This window comes from Mycteria americana, chromosome 3, assembly GCF_035582795.1.
Source record: "Mycteria americana isolate JAX WOST 10 ecotype Jacksonville Zoo and Gardens chromosome 3, USCA_MyAme_1.0, whole genome shotgun sequence".
In the NCBI taxonomy this organism is placed as follows: domain Eukaryota; kingdom Metazoa; phylum Chordata; class Aves; order Ciconiiformes; family Ciconiidae; genus Mycteria; species Mycteria americana.
This window is the reverse complement of record NC_134367.1, coordinates 83,676,882-83,691,959: the sequence shown is the minus strand read 5'-3', so window position 1 is coordinate 83,691,959 and position 15,078 is coordinate 83,676,882. Positions and strand designations below refer to the sequence as shown.

The 15,078-nt window shown below is 36.4% G+C and overlaps 1 protein-coding gene across 7 annotated transcripts in view; it reads left to right on the top strand.

Moving 5' to 3' along the window:
- Positions 1-10,898, top strand: part of SIPA1L2 (signal induced proliferation associated 1 like 2) — a 154,763-nt gene extending 143,865 nt beyond the window's left edge. For 3 of the 7 annotated variants that reach the window (XM_075495891.1, XM_075495887.1, XM_075495888.1), the window contains 4 exons: positions 5,936-5,989; positions 6,934-7,057; positions 8,714-8,795; positions 9,680-10,898. In XM_075495891.1, the coding sequence (XP_075352006.1) occupies positions 5,936-5,989; positions 6,934-7,057; positions 8,714-8,795; positions 9,680-9,826 (407 nt within the window). In that variant the 3' untranslated portion in view covers positions 9,827-10,898. Of the gene's footprint in view, positions 1-415; positions 542-5,935; positions 5,990-6,933; positions 7,058-8,713; positions 8,796-9,679 lie in introns of those variants that run through there. The other 4 variants (XM_075495892.1, XM_075495893.1, XM_075495890.1 and 1 more) reach the window with 2 other exon arrangements.
- The last annotated feature ends 4,180 nt before the right edge of the window (positions 10,899-15,078 follow it).

Genomic DNA, 15,078 nt, shown 5'->3' with positions numbered 1-15,078 from the left:
GTTAGGTCTCTGTGCTGTCCTAAAATTTCTGACATTTCTTAACTGGTGTTACTCTCATGAGTGAATGTATGGGAAGTCAGAGTTATCTGTGAATAAGGATGACATTACCACAGTCACGGCTATATACGGTGCAGGTCTTAACTTTATGAGGAAAAGTGGTTGTGAAGTTAGTGATGAGATGTTCTTCTGGTTTTTTAACTATAAGCAACCATGGGAATCAGTTTTCTGGTACCTGATTCCTTCCCTAAGTATGAAGAGATTAAATTTCAATTTGATCGAAAGCTCTTCAGAACTACTTACTATACTAATTTAAACGGCATAGTTAAAAACCCAAACCAACAATGATGATGAGCAATCTGAAGTACTGTATTGTTTCTTAACTTGATTAACTGTATCTGCATTCATTACTATTCAGTACTACTCAAACACGCCTGTTGTAGCTGGAAGTACCGTGACACTGAGAATTTGACAACTGTTCCCGTGCATTGCTATGTTTGATTGCTCAGGGAACATCCTGCTATTTGTCACTGACATCTTAAACAACTGAAAATAGATTTGGATCAGTAAACTACTAGCTCCATAACTTTGTACTTGAAGAATATTTTTAAATGCTAATCAAAATTTTGAGTTCAGCTGACTAAAAGGTGATTCTGTACCAGTTATGCTCCTGTATTTTCAGCTTTCTTTGAAAACTTTAATAGATTTTCAGTATTTTCACTACTTAACATCGTGATGAAAATAATTTCACTTTGGTAAGTGTTATGTGAGTGTAATTACTATGTGAATTTGAGAGAGAGAGAGAGGTAGAACAACATAGCTATCCACAGTGTGCTATCCTAGGGAGGAGGAGTATTCACTTGTTGGGTTTTAATTGCAAAAATCTTAGATATATCTGTAGATAATGCTGAAGAACCGATGGTCTGAGTTGAAAGACATAAACTTTTTATTGTTTTTTTTTAATTATTGTAAGAATTTGAGTAGTAAATAATAATCTATTTTTGTATGAAGGATTGTAATTCTTTTCTGTTTAGGCCTCTGCAGTAGAGACATCTGTGTATAGGTTAGATGATTTATAAAATTTTTTTACTAAATTCATAGTACTGCAATTTGAAATTTTTACAAGGAATGGAATTTTTAAGCCCCTGTTCAATTTTCTCTATCCTATGTCTTGCAATTTGAAAGTAATTTTAAAAAGAATAACTGATAGTCATATCGTTAAAAAAATCACTGGGAGGGAATGTGTTGGATATGAATTAGCAGGTGCAGTTTCCTTATGTATTTTACTGTTGTTGACTTAGGAGTTGCTTCAACTTACCATTTAAAAATAGCTTGGAACTACTGTTCTGCATTCTATCAATGTGAAAAAGAGAGTGGATGATTCTAAAGTTTGTCCACTTCTGAATGTAAAACTGCTTTGATCTTTTTATTAAACTGGGTGGAAATGTGATCACATTTTATATAGGACCGTTTCAAAAAAACCCAAAACAAACACCACCCCTCTCCCCAAACCTTCAATGAAAAAGATCACAAAATGGATAAGACTTGTTTAATACTGATTTAAGAAGTTAATGTTAGAGTTGTTCTCTAGTTTGGCTTTGCCAACCTCATATTTCAAAGTTGTGTTCTGTTCTAGAACCTAGATACAAGACGTAATTTTAGGGGTTTTTTTGTACAAGGTCTTTTCTTAAAATCAGTTTATTAGAATTACCAATCTGATTTGAAGGTCAGGGTTTTTCCCCTATGATGTCTCTAGATTGTATGTTGACAATTTACATATTTTGATCAGTTCAACGTCCATAATGTGGGCCTCACAATCCTTCATCCGTCTGTCTTAAAATGCAATTGAATCTCGATTAATGTTAAATATAGACTTTTTAGGTGCTTATAATGTTGGCATTAATTGAATTAGGAATTAAATATAGTAGCAAGATTTTTGCTACCATCATCTGTACTCGGAGTTTACTCATGGGTGTAACAAGAACAGCCGTCTCATTTTTAGCTCCCCCTCTCCCCCTGCCCCAAATGAACAATTGACTAAGTTGTTTATTAATAAGTATTAGCTTTTATCCAGCTGAAGCCTTGGTCCTATGTAGAACGGCAGTTTTAAACTGTGGTCCATGAGGGTGAAGTAAGTAATGACTTTTTTTTTTTAATTGAAAGTATGATGATAATGCTTCTCACTTTGTGAGGATTTCATTTTCACTGCTTTTGCTTGGCAAGAACTTTTTTGGGAAGCTGAATATTTACTTCAAACTTTTCCTGAAGATCCTCTGTTATTCCTGAGACAGATCTTCACAGTGCAATGGAGAGCTGTAACTCCACAGGCTCTGGAAGCTGCATCAGTAAGGGGTTTTGCTTGAGCTGTGTCTGTTGAGGGTCAGTGTCCATAAGCTGGAGCACAGTGCAACGTTATTTTAAGTCTTCGCACTGCCTTCCTTTGCAGGACATAGTTTTGATGCTGATATTTATACAGAGATCATCTTTAGCATGCATGCAGTCAGTAGCAAGGGGTATCCTTCCATTTCTTTCATATATGGATAGGCTACTTCCAGTTCCCTTCTCCTGTTTTGGTGGGAGCTGCAGAGAGATGGTAACCAGGGAGCAGCTGACATGCTAAAATACACTGTTGTAAAATTTTTGTTTCCATCCCTAAAGCAAACAATAAAAAATAGATAGAACTGGATGTGGCTGTACAGCAAAAGAGGCAGGGTTTTAGGGAGGGCAGTTGGGGTGAAAAAGGAAGTTGAAGCAAAAAGAAAGCAAGCATGTTGAACTGAGTAAAGATAAAGACATGAGGATTTATAGAATAAATGGGAAAGCCAAATTAGAAAAAGGAGAACAAAGACATCTCAGAAAAAAATAAGGGAAAAGGAGAGAATGTATTTTTTAATGCTCTTTTTGTATTATCCTTCCAATAGATCTCCAAGTTAGGGAAGAAGGACTGGCTTTCAACATGTGTATTGTGTTGCTGGTGGCTAATTTTGGATCTTTTCCATGTTTTGGGAGCAAAAGAAGCAGCCTTTCTAGATGTCCATATCTGTTACTGTCATTATAGAGGAGAATTGACACAAGCATAAATATTGATTATTATTATGAATAGAACTTTGTACTATTTGTGCTACTTTAAACTGGGGTTATTGTGCTTAAAAAAAGCTATTTAGTGTTTGGTAAATCATACTGTGGGAATTAACAGCCTAAGAAGGTCCCTCTGATGTCTCTGATTTAGTTCATTAAAATAGGTGGTTTCAACTTCTGATTTTTTTCCAGGTTATTTTTATGAACATCTACTAGTGCCAATCATAATGCAGTGTTTCTTAATGCCAATTTATCTTTGCAGAAACATCTGTGCTACTATAATTAATATTATTTTAATACTTCCATTTAAAATCTTTATAGCTTAATGCAAGTAATGCTACACATAGCATAATGAGAAAGAAGTGAAGCATTCAGCATGAGAGATAATTATTTTAACCAAATTAGTATGTTAAACTGCTAGAAAAAGAAAAAATGAAAATATTTAGTTAACATTTGGTCATTTCTAGTGCATGCATGTGTAACTCTTTTTGCTTCAGTGCATATGTCAGTGTACATTTGTGGGTAGACTTTGCTGTAATAATGAGAGAGGCTTCATGCACTATATTCGTTTTAGCCTTTTCTGCTCTCCACTACATCAAAATTGTCTGGAGTTTTTTCTGGCCTCTGTTAGTGGTCTGGAACAATGAAAATCCAGATTAAAATTCTTAGTGGTTACAACTGTACAATTCTATTACTTTAAAGTGAGACATGCATTTTGTCTCATCTTTGGTCTTGCTAAGTCAGCTGTTGGTTAAACTTTTGATATAAACAACAATGTATTTTTGCAAATAGTTTTCTATGCATGGGTCCTATGTGGGGTTTGGCAAGGATGTCCCAGATAAAAATAAGAGCTCTGAGATTTACATGTATTTTCTTCTATTTAGTATGCACATATCACTTGAATTGAATAGGAGGTGTCCCTGTAGTTTGGAGGAAGCAGAACTTATGTCTACAGCATCATAGTCAGAAATACACTTGATTTTTCTTACGAAAAATTAACTGTCGGTGAAGGTAGCTTCGATTTCATTTTCACGAATGTAGAGTCAAGCCAATTCTGTTAAGAACAAATAAACCAAAAATCAGTAGGAAGATTTTGCTCTTTGAAGCACAAGTTCAACCTTCACCACAATTCAGGTTTAAAAACAGTTCTGATTTAAATAGTAAATTGGTGGAACTATTGCTAAGCATGAATACTTATAGGGAGATCAGTGAGATTTGACATAGTTACTGAAAATAAAAACATGTCTTTAAAAGTACTTGAAAAGTATTCAAAGGCAAAATGTTTTGCTAGTCCAGGATCTTCTTGATGTACTAGTTATTACAGAGATTTATTGTGTTACTAACTTGTTCAGAGAATGCTTTTGACACTAACCTGGCTTTTGAAAATTAAGGAACTGCTCTTTGAAGAGCAACACAGGAATTTACGTAGCATGTTACATGATTGGAGAATTCTGGTTATTAGTGGCCATGTAGTGACTTTGTTCCTCACCTGATGAATGTGAGAATATGGTTTCATGTTTTATAAAGATATGAATATTGGAAAAATATGTTTAAGTTATACTAGGAAAATAGAAAAGGTTTAATTAATTTCCTACTCTAAGTGTTAATATTATTTTTAAATTGTGGAGTTGAAATTTGTTAGGGATTACACAAAGAAGAAAAAGTTAATCCGCACATTATACTTCATTGCAAGCACGCATGTTTTTGTGTTTTTGTTGTATGTTGAAATAATCTGAAAATATTTTAAAATATTATGTTTAAAAATGGCATCACGTGATTTCGTTGAAAGCTGCATGTACCTGTTTTTGCACCTGCTTTTATCTGTCAAGAAAAAGATGCTTTCAAATATTGCTGGGGGGATCAAACTGACAAAACATTTTCTCAACTGACAACATAAACCAGACAAGTGGCCATTCTCTTTAATTACGCTCACTCGGTAGAGGGAGAAAAATGCAGATTTTTTTTATGTTACAGTAGAATTGCCTCTGAGACACAATGTCAATGTCATGTATTGTTTGCCATAGAAAAAATAGCATAACATTTGTTGCTGGCTTTGTTTTCTTCTGTCAAGTGGTCATGAAAATGTGACCAGTGTAAGGGTGAAATCAATAATTGGATATGTACCTCAAACTGATTGTTTACACAGTCTTGTTTCTGGCCTACACACTGCGTTTGATCTGGGAAACTAGTTTTAGTTTATCTGTACTAATTAAATCTATTCAACTTAGTAAGTTTCAAATCTGTAAATGATGTCATTGGTTATGTATTTAAAATTATATTCTTACCTTATTGTCAGCGCATATGAAAAAGTCACGTTCGTATTTGCTGAGATCCATCACTAGTCAGAAATAAGGATAAAAGCAGGGGAAATGAGCTGCGGTCTTTAAAATTGGACAAAAAATGACATGCAACTTTTCTTCATTATATTATAGAATGAATTGTCAATCTTTGCTATTCCTTAAAACTATGCATTTAAAAAATCCCTTTAAAGAGCTTTTTAGTGATTTCCTATTTTTGTTTGGTAGAACTTTTAAACCAAAATTTCCTTCCTAGTTAAAATGATCTGGCCTATATTCACTGTTTGGATGCTTAGAGTTTGGAGGGTTGTCTTGCTACGTATCATGCCAAGTTGCCACGCTGTGTCGCAATACTGGGTATTACTATGAGAGACACGGGGCATGACACCTCATGCTTACTGTCATGTCAGTGTTGTGTAAAAATGACATCGCAAGGCTGAGAGTGAGAGCCAGCATGAGTTGCATGGGGAGTGTTCCACTGTGGGCTCTGTACGTGAGGGCCACAGCTGCTCCAGTGGAGATGGACTGTCTTGTTTATAGGAACATTCTAAATCTTATTCCAGGTTTTGACTCAGATGAAGAATTTGGGCCGTTCTGTCATCACACGCCGTTTCTAGGTGATGGTCTGGGATTGATGACTTTTGCCTTTTGTAAACTTTCTTTAATATTTCCTATGTTTGCACGTTTGCATGATAATGCAAGCTTTGGGCCTGTGGGGTGGTAGAGCAAGGGGAGAAAGGGCAAGGCAGGCATGTTGTCGCCAGAATTTCTACAAGCCTACAGACATGGATTTTGTTTGACAGAAATAAGTTAAATCAATCTCCACAGAATATGTTGGTTTTTTTTTTTTTAAAGAAGACAAATTAAATCCTAATGAATATATCATTTACTCCTGTTCTGTGCAATGATGATCTGCATGGCATACTTCTATTATGTAGTGACTGATGTATTGTGGCAACCACACTGTATATCCATAGGTAATTACATCTGTGCTTGTTAGATTATGTTCTAATGGAATCCAATGTAGATAATAGCATGCCTTAGTAATATATATAACAAAATCTCAATTGATAAAAATAGTGTGAATTTATTGTTTTTCAAGTATGCAGATTACCTTTAGGTTCTGCAAATGCTTGAGACAGTAAAACAGTACGAAACGAACAGTGCAGATTTCTGAGGAATCTGATGGCTTTAAGTCCATGGAAAATGCAAACCTTTTTGCTGAATTATTATTGTCATTGGTTGTGGCCCTGAAATCTCAAATGGTTTTCTGCAGATTTCATCAAGACCAATTTACTGTTCATATCAGCATTAATGGGTCAAACAAATCTGTCTTACTCTGCTGATAGACGCAAAAAATTGCTTTGGGGTTGCCTTTGGATGCAGATGTGGGGAAGCCAACTAGCTGGAATATACTTTACATCTGCTGATTATCTTCAAGGCTGTGATGTAGAAACCTACATCCATTTCTCTAACTGAACCAGGATAATGGCTGTAATATAGCCTTTTATTTTGCATATATGTCCAGCTTTAAACGTATCCTTACGTTACTTTTTTACAGATCAGAGAGTAGCATCTTTTTGCACCTTGAATGATATGCAACAAGCTCAGGGCTTGGAAGGAACACAAGAGTTACCTTTGGATGAGAGTCCCACAGATGGAAAAGATTTCCTTGAGGCTACCGGGTACGTCAGAATTAAAGCATATTTCTTACAAAAATATTTTAAGAAAATATTTTCTCTTAATGTCGCATGTCAAATTGCCTGTATGCATGTTTCACTGCTATTTGATGGCAGACCTGTTACCTTGCATGATCATGTCTTGTCTTTAATTTTGAAAAATGTTGTTGCTTGGAATCAACCTCTGAGCAGTTCTATCTAGAAAATATGTAGTATAGTCAGATAAAGCTCTCTCACTAGAATAGGCCTCTAATGCAAAGTGCTGTTAGATGCAGAGTTTCAGCTAATCAAATTTTTCACTGTATTCCTCCTATACAATAACAATTTGTGTTATGCTTATTTCTATTTTCATTTGAATAGAACCAATAACGCGCTCAACTGTGTAGTATGCAATAACCTTATCTGCAGCAAATGTCTCGGACTTTGGAACAGGTGTTCCTACCTATCTTTTGCAACTATTTGCTACTTGCAAATCCATAATTTTTCATTTATACAGAGGTAAACAAATCAAGAGGACCTGTAACTGAGGACTGCAGGAAACTTTTATGCCAAACTGCCCAATTCTTTGAATTCTTCCCAGTGCTCTGGGAGAGATTATTCTCTTCCCCACCCCCCCCACCCATCTTCCCTGATGTGCGGAGTACACTTGTTAAAAACACAGATTCAGCAGCATGATCTGTCCACTAGCACGCTTTAAAAGAAAAACACATCTTTGATTAGTTTTGCTCTTCAGCTGCAGGAATGGAAGAACAGGAAATGGAGGGAAAAGTCTTCTTGCTTGTTAGATTATCACATCTTAATTTGAAACAATTTTACACAAATTAACTTACTTGCATGGTAAAGCTCATTTCTTGTAATGACTTCTAAGCCCACATCTTTCCCCAGCCTAGTGATCAGTAAGGATTGCAAAAGACTGTTAAAGTTGTTCCACTTTTAGCATCAGCAAATCTGTCAGATTTGTGCGCTTGCATGAAGCAGCTGATTCAGCTTTGTATATAAAGCTTCTCTCTTCAGCTTCTCTCTTCTAGACAAAATGATTCACATTATGGCTAATTTCATCTATAACGTATACAAAACTGTCTCCCACAGTGCTCATTGTCATACAGGAAACAGAAGCTATTCTCAGTATTTTCCCTCAGTCATGCATTTGATTAACCTGTGGCAATATTTCATGTTTTGACCTTTAAACAAAATATTTTTCTCCATAAAGTCATAGGTTTATCCTTTACTGGAAATGACACAACTGCAGACCAGACAAAAGAACTCTTTAACAGCTCTTTTGGTTTACAATAATTGCTGCTGCAGCTTGCTTCAGATTAGTATGGTCCTTATCAGAAAGCAGCTTGTTAACAAGTGTGCTCGGCACACCATTTAGCAGCGAGTTTGACTTGCACTGTGAGGGTATGTGCAAATAATTCCTAAAACATTCCTTCTTAAAATCATTGTAACTTCTGCCTGATTTACATGAGAGGCAGTGTCATATTTCAGATATTGCAGCAATGTCTACAGTAATAGCCTTTTGCCGATGCTGGTTTTGTCTGTGTTTTCCTAAGTACACCTAAACTGATTTGTTTCCTTTGCTATCACTAAAAGTGTTTGCAAAAGCTGGGGGAGAAAATGTTTTTAACTAACCCAGAGTGAAGGTAGTGGTCTACTTTACAGGGAACATGCTCCAAGTACTCTGACTGGAAAAGTAAACCAGCTAGAGGTCATCCTCCGGCAACTACAAACCGACCTGAGAAAGGTAAGAGATCATTATTACTCTCCAGTTTTAATGGTTATATTTTTATGCAGAGGTCATCAAGGGCTTGAAAAAAGTACATCAGTTAAACTAAATAGTGTAATTAATGAATGGTAGAGCCCAGTGGTTGATCAGAACACTGAGGTGCGGAAGGTCCTGTGGGAGTGGTTATGTGAACAAGCTGCCCCAAGGCTAACTAGTTTATGGGTCTTAACTCCAGAATAACTGTCCTATATATAGTCATATCCCAGAAAGAATGAGGCACTTCATCTCCATTTATGGTACCTTGGATTTAGCAAAGGATAGGGATATGGACACGGGCACTATGCCTAAGTAGTTAACACTCCAGATGTGTCATCCTTGTTGCCTTGTGGTATCTTGATCATGTAACAATGACTTGCTTTGTCTCATTTGCTGTCTAAGCTGGAGCTTAGACTGAGCTGGAGACAATGCCAGGACTGGTAGAAATGAGACTGCTTTTGGTAAGAAAATAATCATGTAAGGGAAAATTTTGAAATTAGATATTTTTGTTCCTTAACGTATGCTTGAAATCAATTCCTTATGACTTGGGCTCTCACCTATGATTTGTAATAGCTAAAAACTTCTTATCCTTTTAGAGCTTGAATTTTTTTGTTAAATGGAGTAAACTCCTATAATTTTTGTATTAAAGTAGCATCTAGTTTTCTTTTTTTAGCTTGCAATATTTTCTCAGAATGAATGAGGTAGTTGGAGCATATTGGGAATTAACTTACAGTTAGTAGTTGTCAGAATGGATTAGGGAGCTCAACAAAATATAACTGTATTACTTGCACAGAAGTATTAACAACCAAAATAAATGCTGTCATCACGACTACTCACTTTACTCAACTTGTATCTTTGTTAACCAGGAAAAACAGGACAAGGCAGTTCTCCAAGCAGAGGTACAGCATCTGAGACAAGATAACATGAGACTTCAGGAGGAGTCTCAAACAGCAGCTGCTCAACTGAGGAAATTTACAGAATGGTTTTTCAATACGATAGACAAAAAATCCTAATGGCTGGGCCCCTGGAAAATACTTATTTGAACAATGTAACAGCTGTATTTTTTTGAATTAGCGGGGTAATAATTTCACTGTGTTCACAATCCATTTTAGGTGTTTCTGCTACATTCTCTATCCAGCTTTATTCATTTGAAAAGGAGAGAGAACTGTGGTAATCTGTCTTTAAATTCATATGAAGAAAGCAGAGAGTAGCAGATATTTGTTCGTGTGCAGATGAATGTAAAAAATCCTTAGTGTCATTTTAGACATTTTTAGAAGATGCTCTGGCTGGGGCTTGCCTGAAGAGGAATATTTGGGGTTTTAGTTCCTGCATTTCAGGTGCGCTGGTGAAGATGTTAAAGCAATTTACATTAGCTTGGGCTTCAGTATTGTAAGATAAAAAGAATAACCAGACATATACTTTAATGTTTAAAAGGTGCTCTATTTTTTTGTATGTACAGTAGTTTTATTTCCACAGTCCACATTGTCATAGCAATAACAATGGAGGTATAGTGAATAGTCACAAAGCTGTGTTTATAAGATGTTAGCACTGATGTGTTTAACACTAGTTTGGATGCAGATACATTAGAGATTATTTATTTGCAGGAACAAATGGTGCCTGAATATAAACAGTGTTCTGATTTTCTAAAAATACACATGCCTTGTAAATGGCTCACTGGGGTTAGCCCACTCCCAACTTCACTTACTTTTGTATAGTTGATGTTCAGCTAAACAGTTCTACTGCTTAACTATTGAAATCATGTATGGTGTGAGCCAGCCAATCAATTGTACAATGCCAAATTTGTTTATCTTTGTACAGAAGCTTGGATCAAGTGTCTTGTATTTAACACCTTTATTTAAGCTTATTTAACCTAAATTGTTGTTTTTATAAAGTTTGTTTTATCTGCACTATGGTGAGGTCAGTTGGTTGCAAGTCGTAATATTTTTAGCTTGCCAAGACCGTACTGAGGAGTTCTAGAAAATTCTAACAATTGGATGCTGCTAGTACACAATTGATTTGTTTGTATGCTTTAACATTTTTAACTGTTTAATTTGAAATGAACATACATCCTGCTTTTTTAATAAATGTTAAAAATCTAAACCTGACTTATTTTATCTTGTGTTATCTATAACCACTGTCACCAGTAATAGCTCAGGGTGCTGTTCAGCCCACTCTCTAGGTTCTCTGTCTGGAGACAGTCCACCCCCCAGAGCTCTCACGATTCCTTGTTACCATCGAGGGACTGTCAATGTTACAGAATCACAGAATTGCATAGGTTGGAAAAGACCTTTAAGATCATCGAGTCCAACCGTAAACCTAACACTACCAAGACCACCACTACACCATGTCCCTAAGCACCTCATCCAAACGTCTTTTAAATACCTCCGGGGATGGCGACTCAACCACTTCCCTGGGCAGCCTCTTCCAATGCTTGACAACCCAATGTTGATCTCTTTGGTGTGTGCTATCCTATAACCAAGGAGGTGGCTTCATGGGCCAAGGAACAAAAGCTGTTTTGACTGTTCCCAGGCACTGATTAGTGACCTAGGAGAAAAACTGCTTTACCCAAAAATACGGTCTAAAGAAAGTTTTCAAAAGGGGTCTAGTTTTCTTATATTATTTTACATTAATTGTAGCAGCAAATAGCTTGCCATCTTCTTGTGCCAGCAATCAAGGATTAGATTGCAGTGTTAGCATATGTGAGATGTTTTGTGTGTAGTACTGAGCTTAAAGTCTACTCCAAAAAGGTGCAGTTTTGCAAAATGAAATGAAGCTAATGAGCATGTTTGATGTTATCCTTCTGAGAGGAAAAAAAAAAATAGTTCAAGATCACAGTTGTATCCCAGTTTCCTTTCAGCAGCTGAATGCATTCAGGCAAACCTACAGAAAACTGTTGAAGAGTTACAAAATATATTCAGCTGATGCAATTAAAATTCTGTATCCATTGTAGTGCATATTGGCTAAGAAATGTTTTGTAAGTTGAACAAATGTCTGTCCCTGCTATAATAATTGTTCTGAATGACCGCTCTTAGGAAAGGTTATACATGGGCAGAGAATCAAGGCTTTGGTATCCTTACATTCAAATGAAAAAGACTATTTTGTCTTTGTATTTTTCATCAAAAACTCTGACTCTTACATAGCAAACAATATCCATTAAGCTGTATTAACTTAGAGTAATTAAACGTGGCAGTCACGTGTTACACTAGATTCTGATTTAAACACCTTACTGGAGTCGCTAGCAAACCCATCTGGCTGGAGACCTTGCCAAATAACAGTGCTGAACAACTTGGGCAATTTGTCTGCGAACGTGTTTCTGTGCGGATTGGTTTGTCCACTTTGAAAAGCCATGCTAACTGAAATGAACCTGAGAATAAGCTTGTTCTGAAGGGATGCTATTAGGTTTAAGAGTTTATAGTCCACTATTCATTTTAGCTTTTTAGCTCTCAGTTACTGAAAACAAGTACCTACCTGCACAAAAAGGATTTTCAGTAGTTATCTTCTTTTCCTATCCAACTGAAAACATTTTATTTCCAAAAGTGACAGAAAACTTTGTCTACAAATCTCTTATTCCCTTTGCTGACAAAAGCAGTTGTGTCAGAGGCACGTGGCTCTTCAGAAACTTTCACCATGGGAAAAAGTTTCTAGTCTGGCTGTTACTGTTTTAATGATGTGTGAATACAGTATTTATCAGAGACCATAATACGGTTTTGGCATAGGTAAAGGCCATTTAATTGGGCATTTTAATTAACTGTTTTTTAAGAATAATCCTCGCAGAGACATTTTGCTAACAAAAATGCCTGGCTTAGACACGTGGAGGCAAAGGCTAAGTGTACACAAGAAACCAGCGTGGAGCACTAGGAGAATTTAAAGTGTTGCTCACCCAGGTTTTGGGAGTGGGAGGAGATCTTTCAGGCTCTTTCTTGTCCAGTCCCATGACTGGACACCTCTTAGGGGCTGAAATCGTATGTTAGGTGGGCTCTGGCTTAGCTTCGTCTGGAAGCTCTGTGCTTTAAAACCAATCCTTATGAACGAAAGTAGAGTGAGTGGGGATGATTGAGAAATTCATTTCAAAGATGTGTTTGTGATCTGAATTAAGACAGTAATATGGAAGGGTTTTAAATGTCAACAAAGTCTTCCCAGCACAGCAAGCCATGCTGTGAAGTACTGAGATGCAGAAACCAAACATGTGAGCCAACGCGGGTGTTTACTTCTGTAAAAAGGACAAATACAAATCATGGCAAAATTACAAAATGCTCTGCTTCTGCCTTAAAAGTGGCACCCTCATTTATATGCAGATCTTTATTGAAGGGATCTTTACTAAGACATTTCTCACAATGTGGACTCTATTTCATTATGTATAGTTTTTTCTGAGACCACTATTACAAACATAAGGGATAATTGTTGGTATTTTTTCTGTCCTGAGAGTGCAGTCATACTGTGGTTTAGGCATGTGATAGCTTTATACAGAAGCTTTATATATCCTCTGCATATTATTTAATATAAATTCTAAAATTAGTTCATCGGTTTTTTTCCCAAAATCCAGTTATGTGGGAAAAATGTTTAAAATATTTGTAATATAAACTAGCTTATTGTAGGACAGTTGCTTAGAAAAACAGTTTTCAGTCTGGAAAAGAAGAGGAGAGTTGCTATGTGCATTATGTTGTTGTCGCAGCATTTCTTGAGCTCTCTGTGCTGACTGGTTCTAAATATCTAAGAAATTCAGTGAAACTTAGGAATTGGTGTTGTATGATTTGAAATCATCAGAACCATTAATTATTGCCAAAACATGTTATTCTTCACCCCAGCTTCTCTCTTCCACAGAAAAGACTAGAACAAAAAGAATGTCTTTCAACTCAAAAACAAAATCTTGCTTCTGCATGTCTGGGAGCAGACTATGCAAACTGAGAGGGAAAGGTACACTTTAGCAACCCTGGAAATAAATCTGCCAAGAATATGAATCTTAATCTCATCTCTCTTCTCTGTGCACACAGGTTGTATTTTTCATTCGATTCCTCTCACTTCCTTTATTTCACTCCCTCACCATGTTCCCTTGCTTTTCTCTCAAGAAGAATCAATGGCATGTGAGCCAGAAGGAGAATTTCTGCAAGAGATCCCTAGTCTGGGCAGCCAGGGACAAGTCTGTGTGGGTTTAGACAAAGCCATAGAGGCAGGGCCTAAACATTTTGCAGTCTTTGCTCCTACATTGTTCTCCACAGTGGCTGCAGAACAGAAAGGGAGGCAGGTACAATTCCATCCAGCCTTGCAAATGTAAATCTCTGCTATTTTGCAGACTCTGAAGTCACTCACTGTCTTACCGAAGTGCTAGCTTTCTGAATCGGTTTTTGAGTCATGGGTAAAGCAACCAGGCAAGAATGTGTATTTACAAAATAACTGTTATCTAGCAGATTTCCAAAACCTTCACCAGGGAAGCAATTAAAAAAAAAAAAAAAAGGAAAAAAGGTGTGGGAGATAGAGAGGACGTTTTCTTAGGTTTTATTTTGATTCTCCTTTCAGACAGACAACCAACATTGCTGGCCATTGCCCCAACTTATGGAGACAGAGCAGGACCAGAGAATGGAATGAACAGGCCAAATTGCTCATAGCCTTCCATGTTAGAAATCACTGGAAGGTTTCAATCATATCAGTGTTGGAATCCTATTTATTTTATTGACTTCTCTAGAGAAATAATTTTATGTCCTTTGTTCCATTTTTTGAACATGTGAGCCTTTTTCCTCCACTAAGCATCAATATTTAAAGGCTTCTTTGCTATATAGCATCACAGAATTAATCTAGTAATAGTCACATTGGCCTTGTCCTCATTGGAACAAACTGGGGCTGATAGGTGAATAATACAAAAGTGTTAGTTTTGCAGAAAGGCTATAAATTTTTTTTTTTTTTTAATTCCTGCTATATAATAGCAAATCATTAAATCTCAAAAGCTGAGAAACAGCAGGTGAGCATTTTCTGACCAATGTAATAAAAAAAAAAAAGAGATTCTTGAATATGCTGTTGATATCAGTTCAGGTGTCCTTGTGTCCAGACATCAGCTGGAGGTGTTTAAAATAAATCTGAGGAGAGATGATGGAGAGTAAGGAGACAAAAACATGCCACGTCAGAAAGTGGGACATGCGAAGTGCACCAGTAGTAATTGTGGGCAATATACAAGTTGTGCTTTTGTTGCTGACAGATGGCTCTATGTCCAGAGAGTAGAACTTTAATAAAATAGGAAATTTTCATGTAAGTTGTTCATCTTTTGTAAATCCGC